Raw genomic sequence first — 20451 nt, forward strand, 5'->3', positions numbered from 1 at the left:
TCTAAGTTATATTCTGGAGTGAATTTTTACTGTCTTGCTGTGCGCAGGACCTCTGGGTGCCAAATTCTCCAGCCATGCTCATTGCTTCTCTTTGGGTACATTCCTTGAAAGCAATCACTGAGCATGATTGACCACTCAATATGGATCTGTGGGTCTGCACCACAAGAGGATATTTTGTGTATAATGTATGTACTATTCACAAATATTTTTTACAGAAAGTCAATTTTAACTAGAGAGGCTCCTTCCTGTAAACCAGCAACTAACTAGCAATGTGCATACATCAGTATATTTTTCCTTTTTTTTAATATGTCTAAAACTTAGTAGGCATTATGTTTGTCCTTCTACAAAGGAATCGTGTTTTTAGTTTTCCATGAGCTAATACTGTATAGACTGAGATCTTTTGGGTCATTCTGACTCTGCAGAACTCAGTGGGGCTTTGCCAGCTTCCACAGTAGCTGATGATTTGTCCCTCTAATGCGGCTAATAAATCACCTCAAAAAAGAGTAAGTACACTATAGTAAGAGATCTTTATTAAAAATTTTGTACATCAAAGGATTAATGGCTACATTTTAAACAAGAAATAAGATTTTTACATATTACAAAAGATGTTATTAGTTCTTGAATTAGAAATAAATTTTATGAACACTGTACATGACACATCTGAGTTAAAAGAGCAGGAATAGGTCTGAGTGCCTGAAATATGATATAACCTAATAAGCAAATGCAGTCAGTTCTTAGTATACAACATAATATTTCTGGAAAAATAGCATGTTAACTTCTGTCTGAAAATGCCGTATCTCTCTAACCAGTGACTACCAACAGAGTTCTCGGGAGAAAGCACTGGCACATGTGCACAGCATGGTAGTTTTTTCATTTGGCATTCGTTTCATTATTGGAGGAATTTTCTCCCTATGGTTTGTTTTTCTTGGAGAGAGCGGAATGTTATTCCATGGTATGGTTAACACAATCTGCATATAAAAACCCAATGCAAAACATTTCTCACAATGTAACTTTGCCTCCAATACAGATTAGAAAAACCAACTGACAGCACATAAATGTCTACAGAAATAGATTTTTATTGACTGTCATCTTTTGTTATAAAGTCATTAAAAAGAAATATAGCTTATCAGGTAACCATTACTGTGTATCATTCATACTACATAATTTTTTTTTGAGATTGTCAGTGTAGCTGCATTAGAATTTGAAATAAAAACAACACAGAAGATCACCTTTTAATCGCATGACCTATTTGGCTAGGAAGGGTGTGTGAAGTTTTACAGGATAGGTTGAACAATACAGTTCTCATACAAAAGCATAGTATGTTTCTAGTCCAAGAAGGGTAATAAAAAGAAGATTTAAATCTTTATACAGAAAGTGACAATGCCCATGTTATACTATGGAACACATCTACTAATTTTGAATTACAGGTGTAATGTGTGGATTAAAGATATCAGTTTACTAAACAAATCTTAAAAAAAAAGAGAGCAAAATCTATAAATAAAATAGTAAGTGCTTTCTTTAAGATAATATTCTTTGGCTGCTTTAAGTGCCAGTGAAGGGTTATTGAAAACCACTAAAATGCGTAAGGTCCCACTATTATTGTTAATCTTAACACAGAGCTTGTACGATAATTCAAACTGTTGACTGTTAGCATTTCGAGATCCACAATGTGTTCTCTTGGTCCCGTTAGTGATTTCACCAGCACAAGCATTGCACTTACGGTGCTTGTTTGCTGAAAGAAAAACAGAAAAAAGTTGAATTCAGTCAAATCTAAAGTGATACCCTATTTGCATCAAGAGAGTGCTTGTGTGTTACTACACTGTAAAAAGGCTCTTTCTCAGCACAGAGATACACAATGCAAGTATTCTTTTAACTATTTTTTCAAATGGCCATGACTAATCTTGCACCTGGCTTTGCTGCAGGGAAATCTTTACCTGACTAAGGCTCAGAGGAATAAACTGCACTGCAAAATGTGTTCCTGGTTATGCTGACTCTCCTAAAGGATGTGAAAAGTGGTAATCTATCCCAGGATGGTCTTTGCTTTTATCCTCATCTATCAGCTTTTGAAATATATGGAGAATAAGTAAAATGAGAGACCTAATGTCTTTAACAGTGATATAGTTTGTTCAGTGGAGGGAGACTCTAAGTCTATCTTGTGGCTCATACTCCAGAAGAAGTCGTGCTCCCCTTGTAAACATGGGGAATTTTTGCAACCGGTGTGCCTATTGCCATCTCCTTGTACTACTCCAAAGCTCTGTTCCCAGTCTGGGATCATACTGCTGGGGAGCATCAACAGGCTTTGTCCGTGGTGTGCTGCTAGCTTGTTAAACAGCTTTGTAATTTACAGATGATGATAAAAAGGGTAAACTCCATCTCTCCATTCACCTACTACAAATATTTTCTCACCATGTCAAATGAGTAGGGCATACAGATGAATCCAGTCCATCTGCTGTATCTGAGACTTGTCTCAGAGTTCTAATAAAACAATAGGAATAACTTCTAAGTAAGCCTTTGTTTACTGCAGTCCCTTGCCAGGAATAAACACATGCTTCCTTATTTAATGCCTGCAATTTCTTGTTAGGTGGCAACAGGAGATTGGAATTGCTAGTCTAAAGAAAATCAATCTGAAGTCTAGATTGGACCCTAACCCAAACTAGAGCACATGTGATCCCGTTCTTCTTTTGAGTAAATAACAGTTTCTATTTTTGGGGGTAGGTATGGATTTTTGATATATAATCTAGGGATCTACTGGATTGTAGGTTACACCAGAGCAAGTCAGATGCAGATGAGTAGTTCCTTGTTCCCATCTTGGGAAACATGGTGTAAATAGGCAATGCCATATCTTAGTACACTTCTGGATGTACTATCAAAATCCCTGAATCTTCATATTTGAAAGAAAAATTAAAACTTTCCAATTAGTACATTTCCAATTTAGGTTTTTTGTGCTGATTTTGTTTTACTGAGTGTAAAGCCACATATGAAGCAAAAAGGATTTCCCAGGAATTTGTAAATATTACAAGTGTCCAAGAAAATCGGATTTCTTCCAAAAAAATCTTAAAAAGCAGATGTTGCAGACACTTTCATTCATGTGTATCTACTTGAATGCATTATACCAAGAAGAAATACTGCTTTCATAAGTCATTTGAACTTGGTGGTTTTCTGAAATAGTTGCAGCACTACGGGAAAACATTGGTTTAAGTATGTTTGAACACAAAACCTCTGTCAGTTGGCCTGAACTCAGTGCTCTAGAAGTCAGTCCCCCATCCTAAGCTATTATTAATTTCTTTACTTTTTTTGGGGCAAAAATGGGAAATTTAATTAAAGTAATTGTACAAGGAATCTTTCTAGAATCCTCTCCTAATTACATATATATGGGCTGTTGGTACAGAGTTAAATGCATAGAGGTATCTCATTTGAGTCTGACATGGGTGCCACAGGATTGCTAAATATTCATGATTGCTACTAGTGTTGTATTCATTTGAAAGAAACTGTTTGATTCTCAGTTTAGAGTTTTCAGGTAGAAAAGTAAAAAGCTTCTTAAAATTAGGAAACCAAGCACGTTTAGTAAAGAAGTATCAAAAAGTTGATAAACTTTGGGATGCTGTGATACTTTTATGGCGACATTTGACGGGTTTGTCAAAAAAAGGCAAGGCACTATAATACCTTGGTAAAATGTGGTTTTTATACCCCACTCAGGGTCCAACTCCTACCAATACTCACTCTCAGGTAAAATTCTCCATTTTCGTTTCCAGACTTGATCCGGAATGTGTTAATAGTATTAGGGTAAATAGTGGTTGCCTGAATCTGGAAGATATCAGAGGGCACTGTTCTGTCTGAACGGATGCTCATATATTTGTACACAACAGAGTAAGGCAGCTCTCGGCAAATGGCATTGGATACAGGGCAGACACAGCGGCTGAAAAACAAAAATGGATGAAACGGTGATAGTTGCAAACAAATGGTACTTGCTTTCTGTTGTATTTGATCATGTTGCCTGTTGAGGATGATCTTAAAAAAAGGACTAATTTTTTTCTCTTACTTCTCAGATGTAAGGACATAGGGCTCTTGACAAGGATTTCTTGGGTAACAGCGAAATCCTCCGTGGTAATTCCAGCAAATTTCATCCTCTCTGCATTCATTAGTAGTCTCGCACTCATTTATATCTAGGAGGAAGAAAAAGGGACTGTGTCAAAGCAGATGGAAATGAGTTTGCTACAAAAACAAACACAATGTCTTCAAAACAACAACAACAAAAAAAAGCCACCTATTTGTCTGTTGAAACCCAACATGTTTCCAAGTTCTTTACCTGCTTTTCTGAGGCCAGGATATAAAGGATTTCTCTATGCAGAAATGGAATAAATTTGTTTATTGAGTGTTAATTAAGTCTGAAGATTTTTTTAGTTAACTAAAGATACACATTAATCATCCATAATGCAACTGTAGAAATACTGTAAAGTTTCTAATTAGCAAAGAATGATTTTATAGCAGAAGATACCTTGTAGACAGAGGAAAAAGGTTTTGAGGAGGAATTGTGATTTCCTGCCTTTTGCAGGTTCTCGTTTTTAATTGCCTGAGCTTCATGGTCTAACTAAAATGCTTAGTTAATGGCTACATTTTGACTAAAATAACTTTGAAAGGAATAATGAAAACTTGTTCATTATACAAAGCAGATCTTCCTTTTTTTGCCTGGGAAAATACCCCTGAATGGTGGTCGGGACCGACAGACTTGCACTTGTATCAATGCTCTATCATCCTGTCAGTGCCAGAATTCCTCTACTGTCTACCTATATGATCTCCTGATAGTAACACAGTCACAGAAAGGGTTTATTCAAATGTAATCTCTCAGAAGGCACTGATTTTTAGATGGCCAAACTATCTATCTCACAATGTTCTGCATCAGCTACTGTTCTTAAGAAGGAAAATTAATCTGAATTTTATAAAAATGTTGATGAGTTATTTCCTCATCTTTTCTCCCAATAATTAGTACACCTATTTATTTCTAAAAATTAAGACTGTTAAATCAGGTTCTGGATTACAGAAACAATGGTTCTTGCACTTAATATGCTGTTCTGCAATATTCTCTCATAAGATGCAGAGACATTTAGTAGCAGTAAGGAAAAAACCAAAGTTTAAAATTTCGGCATTTGGTGGCACCTGACCAGAACATTTATTTTCTAAATACAAATTATCTAAGCTGCTCAAGTCTTGCTTTTTTTTTTTTTTTTTTTTTTTTTTTATCAGAAGAAACATATCTTTCATTTCTACTGTTGGCTGGATTTAGGAATCTATAAAATGAAACCTGGTATAAAGCCATGTGCCGTGTCTGAAAAAAATGGCCTGATTTTTTTTCAGAGATATTTATCTCTGAAAATTAGACTCGCTGCCTAGATATCCAAGACAAGTTTTACCTGAGGGTTGCAAAAACCAAAATTTTGTCCTAAGAATCTGAAGGATTTAAGAGTTTGAGCTGAAGGATTCAAATAAGAATTAACAGAAGATATGCAATTAATCTTCAAATGCTTTATCAACATATCTTTTGCTAACATGATGGTAATCTTGGCTGGAAATATAAACATTTAGATAGCAAGCATTCTTAGTCTTGCCTGAAATGTTGTTACTAATAATGCAGTATTGAGACTGCTAAGTTGAGGGCACTTACCTTGACATGTTCTGCCTCCAACTACCTGGTATCCTTCAGGGCAGACGCATGAGAATTTTCCTGGTTCATTGACACACTGATATTGACATATATAACTTGAGGTTCTGCATTCATCAGTGTCTGCAGAGAGCAAAAGAGCTTTAAAGCTATTGTTTTTTAACATCTACCTTGTTACAGAATTAAACATAATAGCTAAATGCTATTTATCAGTAAAAAAATTAAGTCTGTCTGAGAAGAGTAAGTTATCAAAAAGATTGAAAGGTACTGCTTAAAGCCTCAAAGTTAGAAACAGAAGGTCTAGTTCTACTTGTTTTTTATCAATAATCTTCCAAAATTAGAATTTTGGATTTGAAGAAGCAAAAAGCTAAATTAGACTTCAGAACAGGTTTGGGAAAATAACTCGTGAAAGAATTTATACTTTTGGTATTCTAAAATGTGATTACTTTCAGAAACCCCACAGATGTGAGATTAGTTAGTAAGGCAAAAATATTGCCTTTATATTTATGCCCTGCACTAATCGAGTAGCTCTTTGGGAAACAGAGGAAGGTCTCTTTTTTTGTCTTGAAATAATATTCATTGTCTACTATTCTCTTTTGCTTTTTTGTTCTTGGGTAACCATCAGTCCCTTGCTAGAGAAGCATAGTGTGAAACTATTTAAGAGTATAAGCCATTAACAGGAAATTAAATTAAACCTATAAAACCTAGGGAATGGCTTGGAAAGCAGCACCGCTCCCCCCTACCACCTCTGAGGCTTGAACCCAGTTCTTCATTTTATGTCAGGGATGTCCCTGGAGTCTGCATACTTGCTGCTCCCTGTTCTGTTCACTTGCAAGTAGGATTAGCTTAAAAAGCTTGGAGAGGGAGCATCTGTAATAGCTCTGCTGGCTTGTTTAGGAGGGCAGTGGTAAACCAAAAAAGACCTCTTTTGGCTCAAAGACTGGTAGAAAGGATATGGGCTTTAAGGGTGAGATCATCATGTGTCCAAAGGGAGATTAGAGGACCCCTGTGGAGGCTCTGGCAGAGGAAATAAAGTGTTGATTGTGTAATCATTGGGAGACATTCTGTTTGTATACACAGACTTGAAAGCACCTCAAAAGCACAATTGTGGCTTCCTTAAAATCAAAAATTTGAGGTTGTATTTTCAGAGGAGCCTAACAACACACAAAATTGCACTTGTTTTTGGTTTGCATTCCTTTCCGATTCATTTAACAGTCATCAGCATTAGACCACACACAATTCAAGTGAGTTTGTGAAATAAGTATTCAGAAGCCTTATTCTTCCCAGCTGTGATGCAAACTGTAGCAATGTTGGTCTTGTTTTGCATGTACTATTAAAGAGATATACCCATATGTATATTTACCTGAATGCAGCTGCAGCTACTCAGGTGTGTATTAGCAACCACATTTGCAACATGAAAAAAAAAAAGTCTTTAGGGTTTTAGCTACAAATTGCACCCACAGTGTGACTCCACTTGAATTATATCCCTTAGTTCACAGAAAGACTTCTGGGAAAACAATTTTTTTTTTTAAATTGCTCTTTCAAGACAAAAAAATTGCTTACCTTCACAGTTGATTCTGTCACTGCTTAACTCAAATCCTGGATTACACTGACAGATGAAAGAACCCAGTATATTATAACACTGTTGTGCACATGGGTTATTGGCATCACATTCATTTATGTCTGAAAGGAAAAATTACAGATGTTTATCTTGTGTAGCTGGTAATTAGGCTGATTAAGTGGATTAGTCCTTAGTCTAGGTCTATTGTTTAGCAGAAGCTCGGTTGACTGTATCAATATAGATTTGCAGTCACTGGAAAAATGTCAGATCTATGCTTTACGTTCCATGTAGAAAGAGTATTTTTCCAGGAATGAGAGTTATTCTAATGTGTGATGAATTCTTCCAAAAATGTTTAGTGTGGCTGTTAAACTCCACATTCCAGCATCTTTTTTCAGGTATGAAATGCCAAGTCTATAAATAATTGATATAAGGAACACATACTGATAAGACCTCTCAGCATGCAGTGTTTAAGATTTATTTGAGCTATTTATTACTCTTAAAATTTGTTCTTTTAAATTCCATTACAATTATAACATGAGCCTTTGAGGCTAGTAGAGTTTTGCAATGCTGTAAGGCCTAGACCATATTGGGGGAAGGTATGTTTCTATGCTAGATTTTTCCATGATGTGCCCATCCTAATAACATATGTGAGAACACTGTGGTATGAGAAGAGGAGCAATTTTTAATGGGAGGTTTATATAACTGTAATCATCTCTGGAATCTGTAACACTTGTTTTTCATAGGCTGTTGACTAACTGCTGCTCCTCTGTCATTCACTCTGTATATTTTAGTCTGTTTTTCCTTGTATTCCTCCTCTGCATGTTTTCTATTCATATTTGTGTTTATCAGATACAACCATTAGTAGAGAGCTGCACTTGAAAAAAATCTCGAGTTCATGGCTTTTGGAAATGCTTATAAATGTCAGCAACAGTCAGTAATTTACAGATATAACTAAAAACTGACAAAGACGACTAAGATTAGGCATTCACAAAAACTAAACCAACGAGGGAGGGTATTAATTCTCTGTGTCATAAACCTCCTAGTCCTGAAAATGAATGGCAATAGGGGAAAACTGAGCACAAAGCTTTTTTCTTCCTACTTTTACTTAATTTCTGGCAATAGCACAAAGAATGTACATCATGACAATGCTACCAGAAGGAATAAATAAGCTAGCCAAAGCCATAATTCTGTTTGTTTTCCTTCCAAGAAATATTGACCCACTTTCGATATATGCAAAAGTTGTAACACAAATGTAATTGTACAGCTGTCAAGTATCACTTCTGCCAGATGACTGTTGCAGATGTGAAAGTCTGCCTTGATGCAGCAACCATTCATTTACAAATTTTCTTCATAAGATTTACTTCACCTTTCCTGGTGGGAGTGTGTCTTATTAGGCTGGGAGTCCAGCAAGAGTCAGAGAAGGGGTTTCTTGGTGAAGCACCTAGCAAACTTGGAGCTGTTGTACAGATTTGTACGTGTAATTCAAAGAATATATCTTGCCTTTGAGCCGTACAAAGGGGCAGATGAGTAACAATTTATCACATGGTTATGTTGTGTCCACATCCAATTTTTTTGATCCTATTGCATGGTGCAAACCAAGAAATGCTTCTGTCACTTCAGTGCTATGCAGTGTGACAGGGTACTTGATAAGATATGGCAATGCTTGGAAGTAATGGTAGAAGCTGGAAAAAACACTTTTTTCTGGTTCTATATTTATATGTATGTATGTATTTAACATAGATTTTATATATATTATAACCATAAAGAACTTCTGACCATCTCCATCACCTATCCTTTGATATTTTTTTTATAGCCATTCTGTCTGCACTTCAGCAGACACAGTTTCCTTTTTATTATTACTTGAATTCTTCTGGAACAGCACTTTTGATTTCAAACTTAGCAGCAGTCTTAAAGTTTTACTGCAAGGCTTCCCTTAGTGTTTTACTTCTAAAGGGAGGATTACTTCTAAAGGGTCACTTCCTCAGTGACCCTTGCTTTCATTTTTAACATTATTTTCTAGATATTCAAATGTGACATTTATAGAGGCTTTCTTTCCTCACTGCATTTATTGTGTGCTAAGGATGATTATGCTGAACTGCAGAGGTATAGTATTGCTTCCCCTGGTTTCCAGTTCCAGCCTTTGTTGCATGAACTGGGAATAATATCATGAAAGCCAATGATAATGCAAAGTGATCCACCAGAACTGAAAGAATAATTAAATCTGAGATTAAATAACAAATATAAACCTGCAGGGTTCCAGTTGCCAAACTAGATCCTCCTCAGAAACCTGCTATGCCAACAAAATAACAGGTTTTCAATAAGGCTTCAATTTTCTCTCTAACCCTCCTGTACTTCTCAGATCACTTGCAGGAGAGCCTTTCAATACAGCTACTGGTATCCCTTACTGGTCAACTCTTCTCCCTTTGGTTGGTATTTATTTCCTTTAAGTTGGGATTAAGATACTTGAATTTCAACCGTGGCATGTCTTGTGTCAGTATTTGTCTCTATATGGAATGCGCTCATGTGTAAGGACATGCAGAGAGGTTCTTACCTACACAGGTGTGGTTGTTAGATGCTAACTGGAAACCGGCATTGCACTGGCAATAGTACGAACCAGGAGTGTTCACGCATCGATGGTGGCAATATGGAGGCAGGGTGCATTCATCAATGTCTGAATTACCAAAAAAGAGAAATTAGTTCAAATGGAATCATAGCAGTTCACTGTTGCTATCTTGTGTCCAAAGAAACTGTAAAGTTAATTGCACTTAATTAAAAGCAGAAAAAAAGCTTATGTGACTTAGGTACTGCTTCTGTGGATATTAATGGGAATACTACGTTACTTTTTCTTTTATTTAAGTAAGTTTTGTAAAAATCTGTTTTATGCTGATAGTCCGCCAGCCACTGAGATCATACACATTCCAACTTTATTTTTTATTCAGTTCCACAATACTGCTTAGTCTTGTTTATTTTGTAGAGATAAAACCCAGAATGTTTTGTTCTGCTTTTCAAGCAAATTTCTCATGATCAGGTGTAATGCCGACCAACACAGCAAATGTGGCTTGTAGATCTTGGTTTTCCAAAAACTTGCATGCAGGACACTTGGCATGTATTAAATCTTTTCAGTTCTCTTAGGAAGAGTCTGAACTTTCTGTGCAAGCTTAGGAGAATGGTAAGGACAGAAGATGAATGGGCCTGAAAAGGAAACAGGTGGTTGTGCTTCTGCAGGGAAACTGCCTTGTTCCCCCAAGGGGCTGCCTTTGTTCCTGTTCCCCTCCCTGCCTCTCGTGTATGGAAAAGTATGTGGCACTAGCACCTTCTTCTGGCTGCGCTCTCTGGTGCCAACGCAGGTGATCAGACTGGCTGAAGTTGGTGCTATCTCAGGCAGTATTAATCTTCCGTGGACTCCTACCAGATCAGCCCTGGTTTTGAGGTGGAGCAGGATGCCTTTCCAAGTTTCAGCATTCCTAATGTGCATTGGAGCAGTGTTTTTCACCTGCGAACCACACAAAAAGTGCGATAGCCTATTTTTTTGCCTCTCCTCATTTTAAAAGGTTTCCTTGCATTCTGGAGGAGATACTGCCTCTATTTGTGTCTGAAATACATTTTTTTAAAAATCAGGCCACAGTGCTGATCCTGTATGTTATGTGCAGCAGCCGTCTTTAGTTATGGCCTGCTTGAGCTTGGTGAAGAAATCCATGCCGTGTTCTGTACATGTACACAATGTGAGATTTCAAAGGCTCAACCCTCAGACAAATAAGACCAGTTTTCACTGGAACAAAGAAAAGCACTTCCCATATCCATGCCAGATCTTGAGTTTCCTACCTCCAGCTGCTTCCACCATAGATATGTTTAAAAAGAGGCCAAGACTTTTTTTTTTATAATGAGGAAAGTGTTTGTTTTAATATCAAGTGAAAAAATAATCTTTAGAAGTTAACCCTTTCTTTGTCAAATTTACAGTTACCATTTGGGGCTAAACTTAGCAGTGAAGTGTTTTGGATGGTTCTGAATGAAAAGGCTTACACTGGAAAATTCCTGGCTATCCATACAGTAGCAATTGTCGCTGTAACTCTTTTCTTGCAGAGAGAAATTTGGAAGTAGAAATGGAATAAGGAGGTGCAACACATCTCTTCCATCCTTGACTTTTACAGGACTAAGCTCTTACAAATTGTTGCTTAATAATCTGGTTATGCAATATAGACATAAGCAATGCTGTGCTGCTCAGGCACTGCGCTTCTCCATATAAATGCTTCCAGGATCTGACTCTAAATTCAGTGGGAGTTTTCCTTGTGGGACTGGGCACATCAGCTCCATGAAGATCTAAGGGCTAAGTGTTATCTAATCAATTTGGCCGAATCTTGTGTTTCAAGTAATGCTGGAAAACAATTCATTCTATCTGCAATCCTGTGTTTCAGAAAAGACTATTTTTGCAATAGGGGAACAAGCAAATTTTAAAAAAATTGTCAAAAAAAGACAAATTATTAGTGAATTTAGATTTTAAAAAATCGATTGTTAGAAATGAGTCCTCTTGTCCTTCTACCTTGAAGCCAAAATAGTCTGGAAAAACTTCTTTCAAATTTGAGAAACATTTCCTCCCATATGGAGAACCTCTATCAAGATCTGGCCCCAAGAACATTTTCTGGCTAAGTTGTTATAAAATCCGCAAAGACAGGCTTTATTCTTAAATGCTGACAGTACTAAGCAGAGGGATGTACTTATAATTTAGGTCAGTGTGTAATATGTAACACAGGTGTTATTCTTGGTTTTGGCCTAAATAGGAGAAGGGAAATTTCACTTTCCAGACATCTTAATGTATATATTTAGATACAAAAATGTATTCACATGCAGAATGATACACCTTTATATCTACATCTTTTCTTTTGAGTGATGTAATGTGTCCCATGAGACTTTCAGTTACTACCTTGCATCTTGACATTAAAAATACTATTGCATAGCAGTAATATACTTTACCTGCTCTAAAAAAGCTAGATAAATGCCAGATATTAAAAAAAAAAACCAAACAATGACCTATCAAAACTATTCCTCTACCTGCATTCCAAACTACTCATCCTACTCTTGCACAGAGATCTGAGAAAAATCAGATACATCTATGTTTACACCAGTTTGACAGTTTAGGGCCTGATCCACATCTCTAGGAAAGAGAAGAATTTTTGTGTTGATTTCTACAGCCATTGTCTCAGAACCATAAAAGAACCAGAAAGAGCCATGCCCAGAAATTTAAGTTAGTCTAGATGTGTACTGAAATTTCCCCAGTTTCCTTCCTGCAGCTCTTGTTAGGCAGTGACTACTTATAGCCTTCACAAGGCTTTTTGAAAGAGATTAAAAATCAAAATTAAAAATAACTTAAACCCATACAAATGCAGGATCCCTAACATGAAAGAGGAAAACTGGAAGTTCTGTTGTTTCTCTTCTGCTAAGGACAAAAACCACCCCAAACACTTTTTTCCCAGGCTGCATAAAATCTGTCTTGTGTCTTATAAGAGGTGGCCTCATGATGTATATATTTGATTCTCTTATTTCATAGTTGTTTTTATTATCTCTGATAAACCTAAGGCTTAAGGCTGGAGTGCCTGTAAAAGCAATTCATCCATTGAAATAGTGGTTAACGAGATGTTAAATAAAGGCTGAAGGAGGACTGAAGGAACAGAGTAATGGCACTTTTGCATAATGTCCCCAAGTAAGGATGGAATGGGAAAGATGCAGTGTTTACAATGCACTTGGATTTAATTTAAGGCTATACTTGTATAGGTCCCAAGGGTGTAATAGTTTATTTTGGCACAAAGAATAAAGCGTAGTGGTTTGTAAGTTGCAAATATCGTATACCTGCATTCAGAGTTTCCATCTCTTTCATTCATGCTCATAAAACCGAGTACTGAAACAGGCTGTGCAAGGGGGCTCTGCAGATCAGGGGTTAGTGCTTTGTCCTCCAGAGCTGGAGTCAAAGTCTCCCTGAGGTCAGTGCAAAGATTTGCCTTAGTTTGCTGCTACAGTAGGCTTATGGCTAGATCTGGGACATGAGGCAATATCCCAATAAACACAATGGTAACTATTACGAAAATTAATCTTGTGAAGTTCAACTCCAAGTGTTGATTATACTTAAGTTTCTAGATCCACGTTTTAGTGATTAATTATTGTGATACAGTGATTGTTCCATTTCATTTCAGCTATATAGCTATTTTACAGTACACATACTTACACACTTTATAATCAATATAAAGTTTGCAACTGTAGATGTAAATGAAAGAAAATAATGAAAGAAAATAATTTAGTCTAGAGCAAGACTTACCAACACATTGGTCCCCTCGTTTTTGATAGCCTGGAGGACACTGACAGCTGAAGGACCCTCTTAAGTTGACACATACTTGATCAGCTCTACAATTGTGGGTTCCAGTTGCACATTCATCTATATCTTTATAAAAAAAGCAAATCCAATATTAGTCATAAAGTTTACTTAAAATATTTAGCCTGTTGAAATGCTTCATACATCTTCAAGCTACCTATAAGTGAAGGCAGCAAAGTTCAAAGATATTCCAAAGATGTAATCTCAACGCTTATTCCATTTGCAGGACATCAAATGTTATCAGATTTCTAATAACTTTTAATTTTGATATACTGTATGTGGAAATATTTTCAGATATGGTTACTTTAAACTATCAGATACTTTTATTTATCAAATACTATTAGTATTTTGTACTTACCACTATAAAACTTTCTGTAAACTTCTTGAAACTTTATCATATTTTAATAATTTGACTTTTTTGGTTTGGTTTGGTTTTTTTCCCCCATACTGGTTGTTTGTTGCATGCTGAATTACTCTGGAAAATTTCAGCAAACACAGTTTAGCTCTTTCTTAAGAAAGATGAGTTAGAAAGATGTTGTTTTGCTGATACTAAAGAGACTCTGGTGGTTCCTGTGCTCCATAGTTTGGACAGGAACTTGGAACGTGGTATGTGGTGGCATTCTCATCAGGAAGAGATCTGCCTCTTGTCTTTCCCATAAAAATTCCCCTAATTCAGTCAAACTTTTAAGTCTTTGGAAACAGTTTACATATGTTTGTATTTGAACAGTACAGCTAAAATTGAAAATACTAGACAATACTTTTCAGTGTAATTCAGGCAGTTTTTAGTTCACACTAAATACAGGTTTTTATAAGTATAAAAACATTTTGATTTTGCCTATTTATTATAACTGCTGGAAGCACTTAAATATTTAATATTTAATTATAATTAAACTGTATGTGCTGACAAATGGGTTGCTTAAAATGGAATTACAGTTTGCTTTCTCATCTGGACATCCAAAATGTTGGAGAGCTTTTTATTGTAACCTGACACAGTACAGTGAAAGGACATTTTAATTTTGGCATTGTACACAATGTGGAGACTCCAGGCTGAATAAACAAATTCCTTAAAACTTATGATCTCTCGTTTACAAATCTCAGCTGACCTCTCTATTTGTATAGGCACTGGGGATGTTAGAACATCACCAGTGGCAGATTCTGGGTGGTGCTTTGGAAAAAATTATGGATTCTTTCTCATAGCAAATGAAAACAATTTTGACCACAAGATTCAATAAAAAATAAACCATCAACAGTTTGAATTAATTCTCAATGTTTGCCCTTTCCTCAAATGTCCAAATATTTTACATATATCTTCTCTTTATCTGACAGGAAAAATAAAGTCCTTTTATGTTAGCCTGCTCTTTGCATTTCTGCATAATATCAGTCCTAAAGCTGCTGTGCTGATGCAGGACTTGCTGACTGCATTGTTCGGTACTGACAGCTGAAAAGCACATTCTTAGGTGGAAAGACTTTCAGGGACTATAGCTGGCTGCCTTATACCAACCCGCTACATCATTAACCGTTTGTGCCAAAGCATGGTGGAGTTCAATGGAAGTCTTTGCAGGGCCTTCACTGGGCTTTGCATGTACTCCTAGTTTCTGCAGAAGTTGAAAATAAAATGGCTATAATACTCGTACAGTTCAAATCCTTTTTGTTGCAGAGCATAGTGGAACAAAAAAAGTTGATTTGAGCTTTAGAACTTCATATATGAGTAAACTTGACATGAGTTACCTTTTAAGACGGATTAGTTTAAATGCCTTAAGTCCTTATGTTGCCATTTGCATTCATGGCTGGATTTCCATTTAGCTTAATTTCTATGGAATAATAAGCTACTCCAGCTAAAATGAAGCAAACTAGATTGATTTATGCACTCAGGGTCTTTGATTTTTTTTTCCCCCCCAATGGTAAGTTCAGTTGGAAAGAAAAACAATTATTCAAAAATAGTGTTTGACTGCTAGCTGCCTTTTTATTTGGAAACTCCCAAATGATTCAGTGTTATGGCCCCAAAGATCTGGGTTTATAGGAACAACCTTTCCTTGAGACTTGTTTCAAGGAATCCTTTAGAGCTCTCCTAACCTTCTTAATCAAGTTAGGATCCTGAACTGTGTTGCATATTAGCTGTGACAGTATGTCCTGTCTGTCTTTTACATGCCATGAAAATGCACATCAGTATGTGGCATGTTTTTGGTGGACTTCAGAAGAGCTCCATCAGTGTTGTTACTCTGCACCATCATGCTACTTTTTGCTATTTTGACTGTCTTTGCTGGATGGCTTTTGTTGAGATGCGAGTCCTTAAGCAGCCTAGGGAAACAAATACATGGAATGAGGTATTGATGGGAGGTCTTTGAAAACTCCAATCCTTTTTTTTTTTTTTTTTTTTTTTGTGGGCTTAACAATATCTTTACTGAACTGTTTAAGCGGGAAGTGAAGGTGGACAGGAGAGCAGCAGTTCTGGGGCAGTAATGCTCACATCTGTGCAAAGAAATCAGTAATGTTAGAGGAAGGCTGATGGCCTGAAGATCATGTTTCTTAGGTGCTTCAAGGAAAACATTGTGGGAAGAGAACAAGAGGCTAGAAAGGTTTCAGTGCTGGAACAATCAGTTCTGAAATCTCCAGTATTGCAATAATTACAGATATGTCTACTGTTGTGATTGATACAAGGGTGAGGAAGTGAGTGGAAGATTTCAGTGCTGAAAGTGGTGCCAAATGTGAATTGTATTCGTGTGATACTAGAAATAGCCCAGACCCTGTGGAGTACAGAAAGAAGTACTGGTGCATTTTGCAATGGGATGTTGCTGCACAGATCTCTGCATCTATGCTTTTGTAAGTGGGGCCCAAAGAGAAGCCTTAAGCTTCTTGGCACTTGATGTAACCTGAATCATCCTCTATTAGAGAAACACTCTTTTTTTTTTCCTAACTGTCCTGAGAGTTATTGGAGCAACAGAAGAGTGGAAGTCATAGGAAGGAAGCAACATCAATGTTGAATGTCTCCTTGGGATGAGGCAGATCAGCTTCATTTTTCTCCAAGGTGGCAGAGGTAGAGTTATCTACCAACACACACACACATGCACTTCTCCCCCCATATGAAATAGTATAATCCTACACTGGCGTTGCCCATGTTGACAAAATCCCTGGACTTAGGTGTGAATAGTAAATGAGGCTATTCGGAATACATACTTTTGGTTTCTGCCTGCTGCAGACACCCATGATTTTAGTACCTGTGAAGACATAGTAATCTGGGGCAAGGGTGTGATAGAAACTCCTACAGGAATATCATGGAGCTCACCAGCTTTAATCCTAAAAGCAAGATAAATTTGTCTGAACTTTCCTCTCTAGCATGGATGTTTAATAATGTGTGTTACGTGCATGTGTATTTATAATAATTAAAAAAATTAAAACAAGACACTCCACGGCACACACTTGTGTCTCTGGGGAGAGGGGGAGAGAACAAACATGTGACAGATGTTTGTCATGTTGCTTAATGCACTACTGGAAAGCACTCAAGATACCACAGTGATGAGTGCAGTATAAGAAACAGATCTAGAAGGAAAATAATGGGCTTTTACAAGCTCATTCTTGAGCATCTTTCCTCTGCATTCTTTTTTCCAAATTTAGTGTCATCATGATAAATTTGTTTCCATAAGTGTCTCAGCAACTGATGCCATAGCTGAAGCTTCTACCTTAAGCAAGTATCTTGTAAGCTATACCTGCAGACACCCTCAACTCATTCCTCATCAGCTTTGTTTATATTTAATTTCTAGATGTTACCCATACACTTGTTCACCCAGGTAGGCAATTTGAATGGCACTGGTAACCAGTAATGAAAATTATCTTCTCTTTCAACATTACCCTTTCTTTTTTTCCTTTGTGTTTTCTAATCTCAGCTAATGTTTTAAAAGGTTTTGCTCTTCACTACAGATAAACAACAGCTGTTTGTATTAAATTGTTAACCTAAATGGTATTTGATTATTGTTTCATGCAACCTGTGAAATATAGATTAATTCTTAAACTCACTGTATCTCTGAGTCTGATCTAAGACACTGCTTAGACTTTTACTCTCAGACAGTTATTCTCTGGACAGCTACAGCCTATGTAGTTGGAAAAATTTATTTTAAATAGCCTGTTGTCTCTAACAATCCTTTTGCAGATTGGTCTTACTGGATTGGAGCTGGGTTACCTTCAAGGTCTTGATCATTGTAATAATTGAACTCAGATATTCAATAGGCCACTCAAAAGCAAACTTTTTATGTGATTTATTTCTACTTTAAATACTTACAGAAATTTAACAAAATTTGTAAAATGTGTTTGGATAGAGTACTTTAATTTCCATGTGTTGTTTATAGGTGTTACATCCAGAATACTCCACTGAAAGAATGTTTCAAAAAGTTTCAAAGTCAGGTGTTCAGGGGAGTGCAAAACACAAAATTCGGGTTCTCTGAACAGTCTGGATTTAGATCTATTAAGCAACATGACACCTTAATTATATGAATCTCTTACTCTGTTTCTCCTGCAGGCTTGTGCTCAGTCAAACCTTACCATTCCCCAAATGAGTTAGGTGGTATGGTCCTCTATCAAGTTGCAGTGACTACTGCTATATAAAAACCTTAAATTGATGTAAGGAGAGTCAACAGAGAAGGGGTGGGGGTGGGGTGTCACATTATAATTAAGGACACTGGTCTCTCAATTAAATTACCTGTAAGCCACACTGATCTTTCAGAAATGTTTATAGAAGTCCTCAACTGTACTATGGTAAATATGGCCATCAGATCCCATGACTCAGCCCAATATAAATACTGCCTGTTGCGGCAATCTCCAGGGCTATTCTAGAAAGTTTTCTGGAAGACTTTCATATTGATAACTATCTGCAGGTTAAGCTAATGCTCTGATTTGCATAGGTTACTGTTTGAAGTTTGCAGGGTGCTACAGAAATACTGTGAGAACCATGGAGGGCAGCAGAGCTTGCTCCTGTATTCCTTCAAAATATAAATCAACTTGCATTTCATAGTTGTAATTCCACAAGCCTCACTAATAGCTATACCCAGTGATTCCCTCATTTTCCAAAAATGTACCCGCACTCCCTCTTGAAGTGATTTACACAATTATGTCCTTCCATTGCTGACTTTGGCAGCCTGCTCTGTATTTCAGCCACTAGTTGTGTACAAAAATTTGCCTGACCTGTTTTTTAGCTATAGCTTTCTCTAAATCTAGTGTATGGTTCCCTGTTTTAGAGCTAGTTTTTTCTGCTTCTCTATAACAATCCATTCTGTCAGGCTCTTATCTACATCCATAAAATTCTTTCCTAGTCTCTCTTTCTGAGCTACAAACCTGGCTCCATTCCTTTCATGCTGTGACTCATTTTTCCCAAACCCCCTGACTCATGCTGCTTGCTCACTTATGCAACAGCTTAATCTCTGTAATATTCTTCGTATCATTATGAGAAGTACATAAATCTACAAGATGCATTTCACCAGTGCTTCAAACTTTTGTAGAAAAAAATGCAATCTGCACCTATGCTTCATCTTATTTAAGCCACTTAAACTTTTTCTCCTCTAGCTTATACCTGTATGTTGTGCTTAGAACTGGAGAACTGTGTTCTTAACTAACTCAAGTATGTCTTACTCCTGAGAGTGAAGTGTTCAGCTTCTTGCTGCTCACTGGCTCTCAATAGTTTGCAATTTACTACAGCATCTTCATGCTCTCCTTGTCTGTGTACATATTCATCTGTTCAAACAAGTCGCAAAATGTTTGTAGGTTGCTTTCTCTATTCTGGTCTGTAGTAATCTTGTAGGCAGAATAGTCCACCATATCAAAAAGAAGACTCTTAAAATGGCCTTGTGGGATTCAAATTCTTATTTCTGGCCCTACTGAGCAGTTCAAATGGACCAGCTTTTTCATGGTTTACACAAATCTAAACCCAGAATTAATCTACTGATGTCAGTGTTGCACTTGTCATTGACTCCAGTGAAGCTGTTCTCCATTTGTTTTGAATGTACATGATATTTAGTTAATCAGTTTAATTTTTTTGAGTTCTCAGTATGAGTGAGACAAGAAAATGACTTGGTCTATTTTTCTAATAGATTCATCTGAACTGATAACACTACATCCCACATAAGCAACGGCACCAGGGAGTCTCATATTGGACATACAAGGATCTCTACACTACTGAAGGTATAATGGACAATTTACTTCAGGATTCTGTAAAACCTTTCACTTTCTGTCCACTTCATTAGCTTTCCTTCTGTATGTAAGACATTTTATATTAGTACTTTTCAGAAATATCCAGCGGAAGGTAAGTACTTGAAGAAATTAGACCACTATAGTTCTTCTATGAGTATGGGTTTACTTTATTTTACCAAATTAAGTATTCTGTCCCTTATTTATGTTTCTTATACTGTTCTTGCAACTGAAGCCAAGCTCACTGCTATGTCGTTTCCTGGATCCTCCCTGATCCTTTCTTACACATAGGAACAACATTAGCAACCTCCAAATTCCCTGGTTCCCTCCCCAGCCTTAGCAAGCTATCAACAATTTCTGTCAAAGGCTCTTCTATTTCCCTTGCTACTTCCTTCAACATTTGGGATGTTATTCATCTGGGCTGGATGCCCAGACAACTTTTAACTCGTTGGTGTTGGGAGGCTGCGCTTTGCGGTGGTAAATACCAGCAGAAAATCTGTTACATAATATCAGGTCAGTAGGTACCAAAAGACTATATATTTGGAGAAATTCTTCCCTTCTGGAGTGGCAAAACCTGTTAATATAGAGACCTGCACTTTAACAGTGCAGTCACTATCCAGTAGTGTCATGAGGTAGCGTCTATAATTCTGTACAACTCTGTAGCAGCCCATAAACTCCCTCTTTATTGCTGGTGTTTCTCTTTCC

At 36.9% G+C, this 20451-nt stretch overlaps 1 protein-coding gene across 1 annotated transcript in view; it reads right to left on the bottom strand.

Moving 5' to 3' along the window:
• Positions 1 to 1079: 1079 nt before the first annotated feature.
• EFEMP1 (EGF containing fibulin-like extracellular matrix protein 1) overlaps positions 1080 to 20451 on the bottom strand; it is a 48498-nt gene continuing 29126 nt past the window's right edge. Inside the window, exons 4-10 of the mRNA XM_010083217.1 lie at positions 13522 to 13644; positions 9769 to 9888; positions 7220 to 7339; positions 5660 to 5779; positions 4040 to 4163; positions 3721 to 3916; positions 1080 to 1732 (exon numbers count right to left, since the gene is read on the bottom strand). Of these exons, the coding sequence (XP_010081519.1) occupies positions 1574 to 1732; positions 3721 to 3916; positions 4040 to 4163; positions 5660 to 5779; positions 7220 to 7339; positions 9769 to 9888; positions 13522 to 13644 (962 nt within the window). The 3' untranslated portion in view covers positions 1080 to 1573. The remainder of the gene's footprint in view (positions 1733 to 3720; positions 3917 to 4039; positions 4164 to 5659; positions 5780 to 7219; positions 7340 to 9768; positions 9889 to 13521; positions 13645 to 20451) is intronic.

The sequence above is a fragment of the Pterocles gutturalis genome, unplaced genomic scaffold, assembly GCF_000699245.1.
Source record: "Pterocles gutturalis isolate BGI_N339 unplaced genomic scaffold, ASM69924v1 scaffold24505, whole genome shotgun sequence".
NCBI lineage: Eukaryota > Metazoa > Chordata > Aves > Pterocliformes > Pteroclidae > Pterocles > Pterocles gutturalis.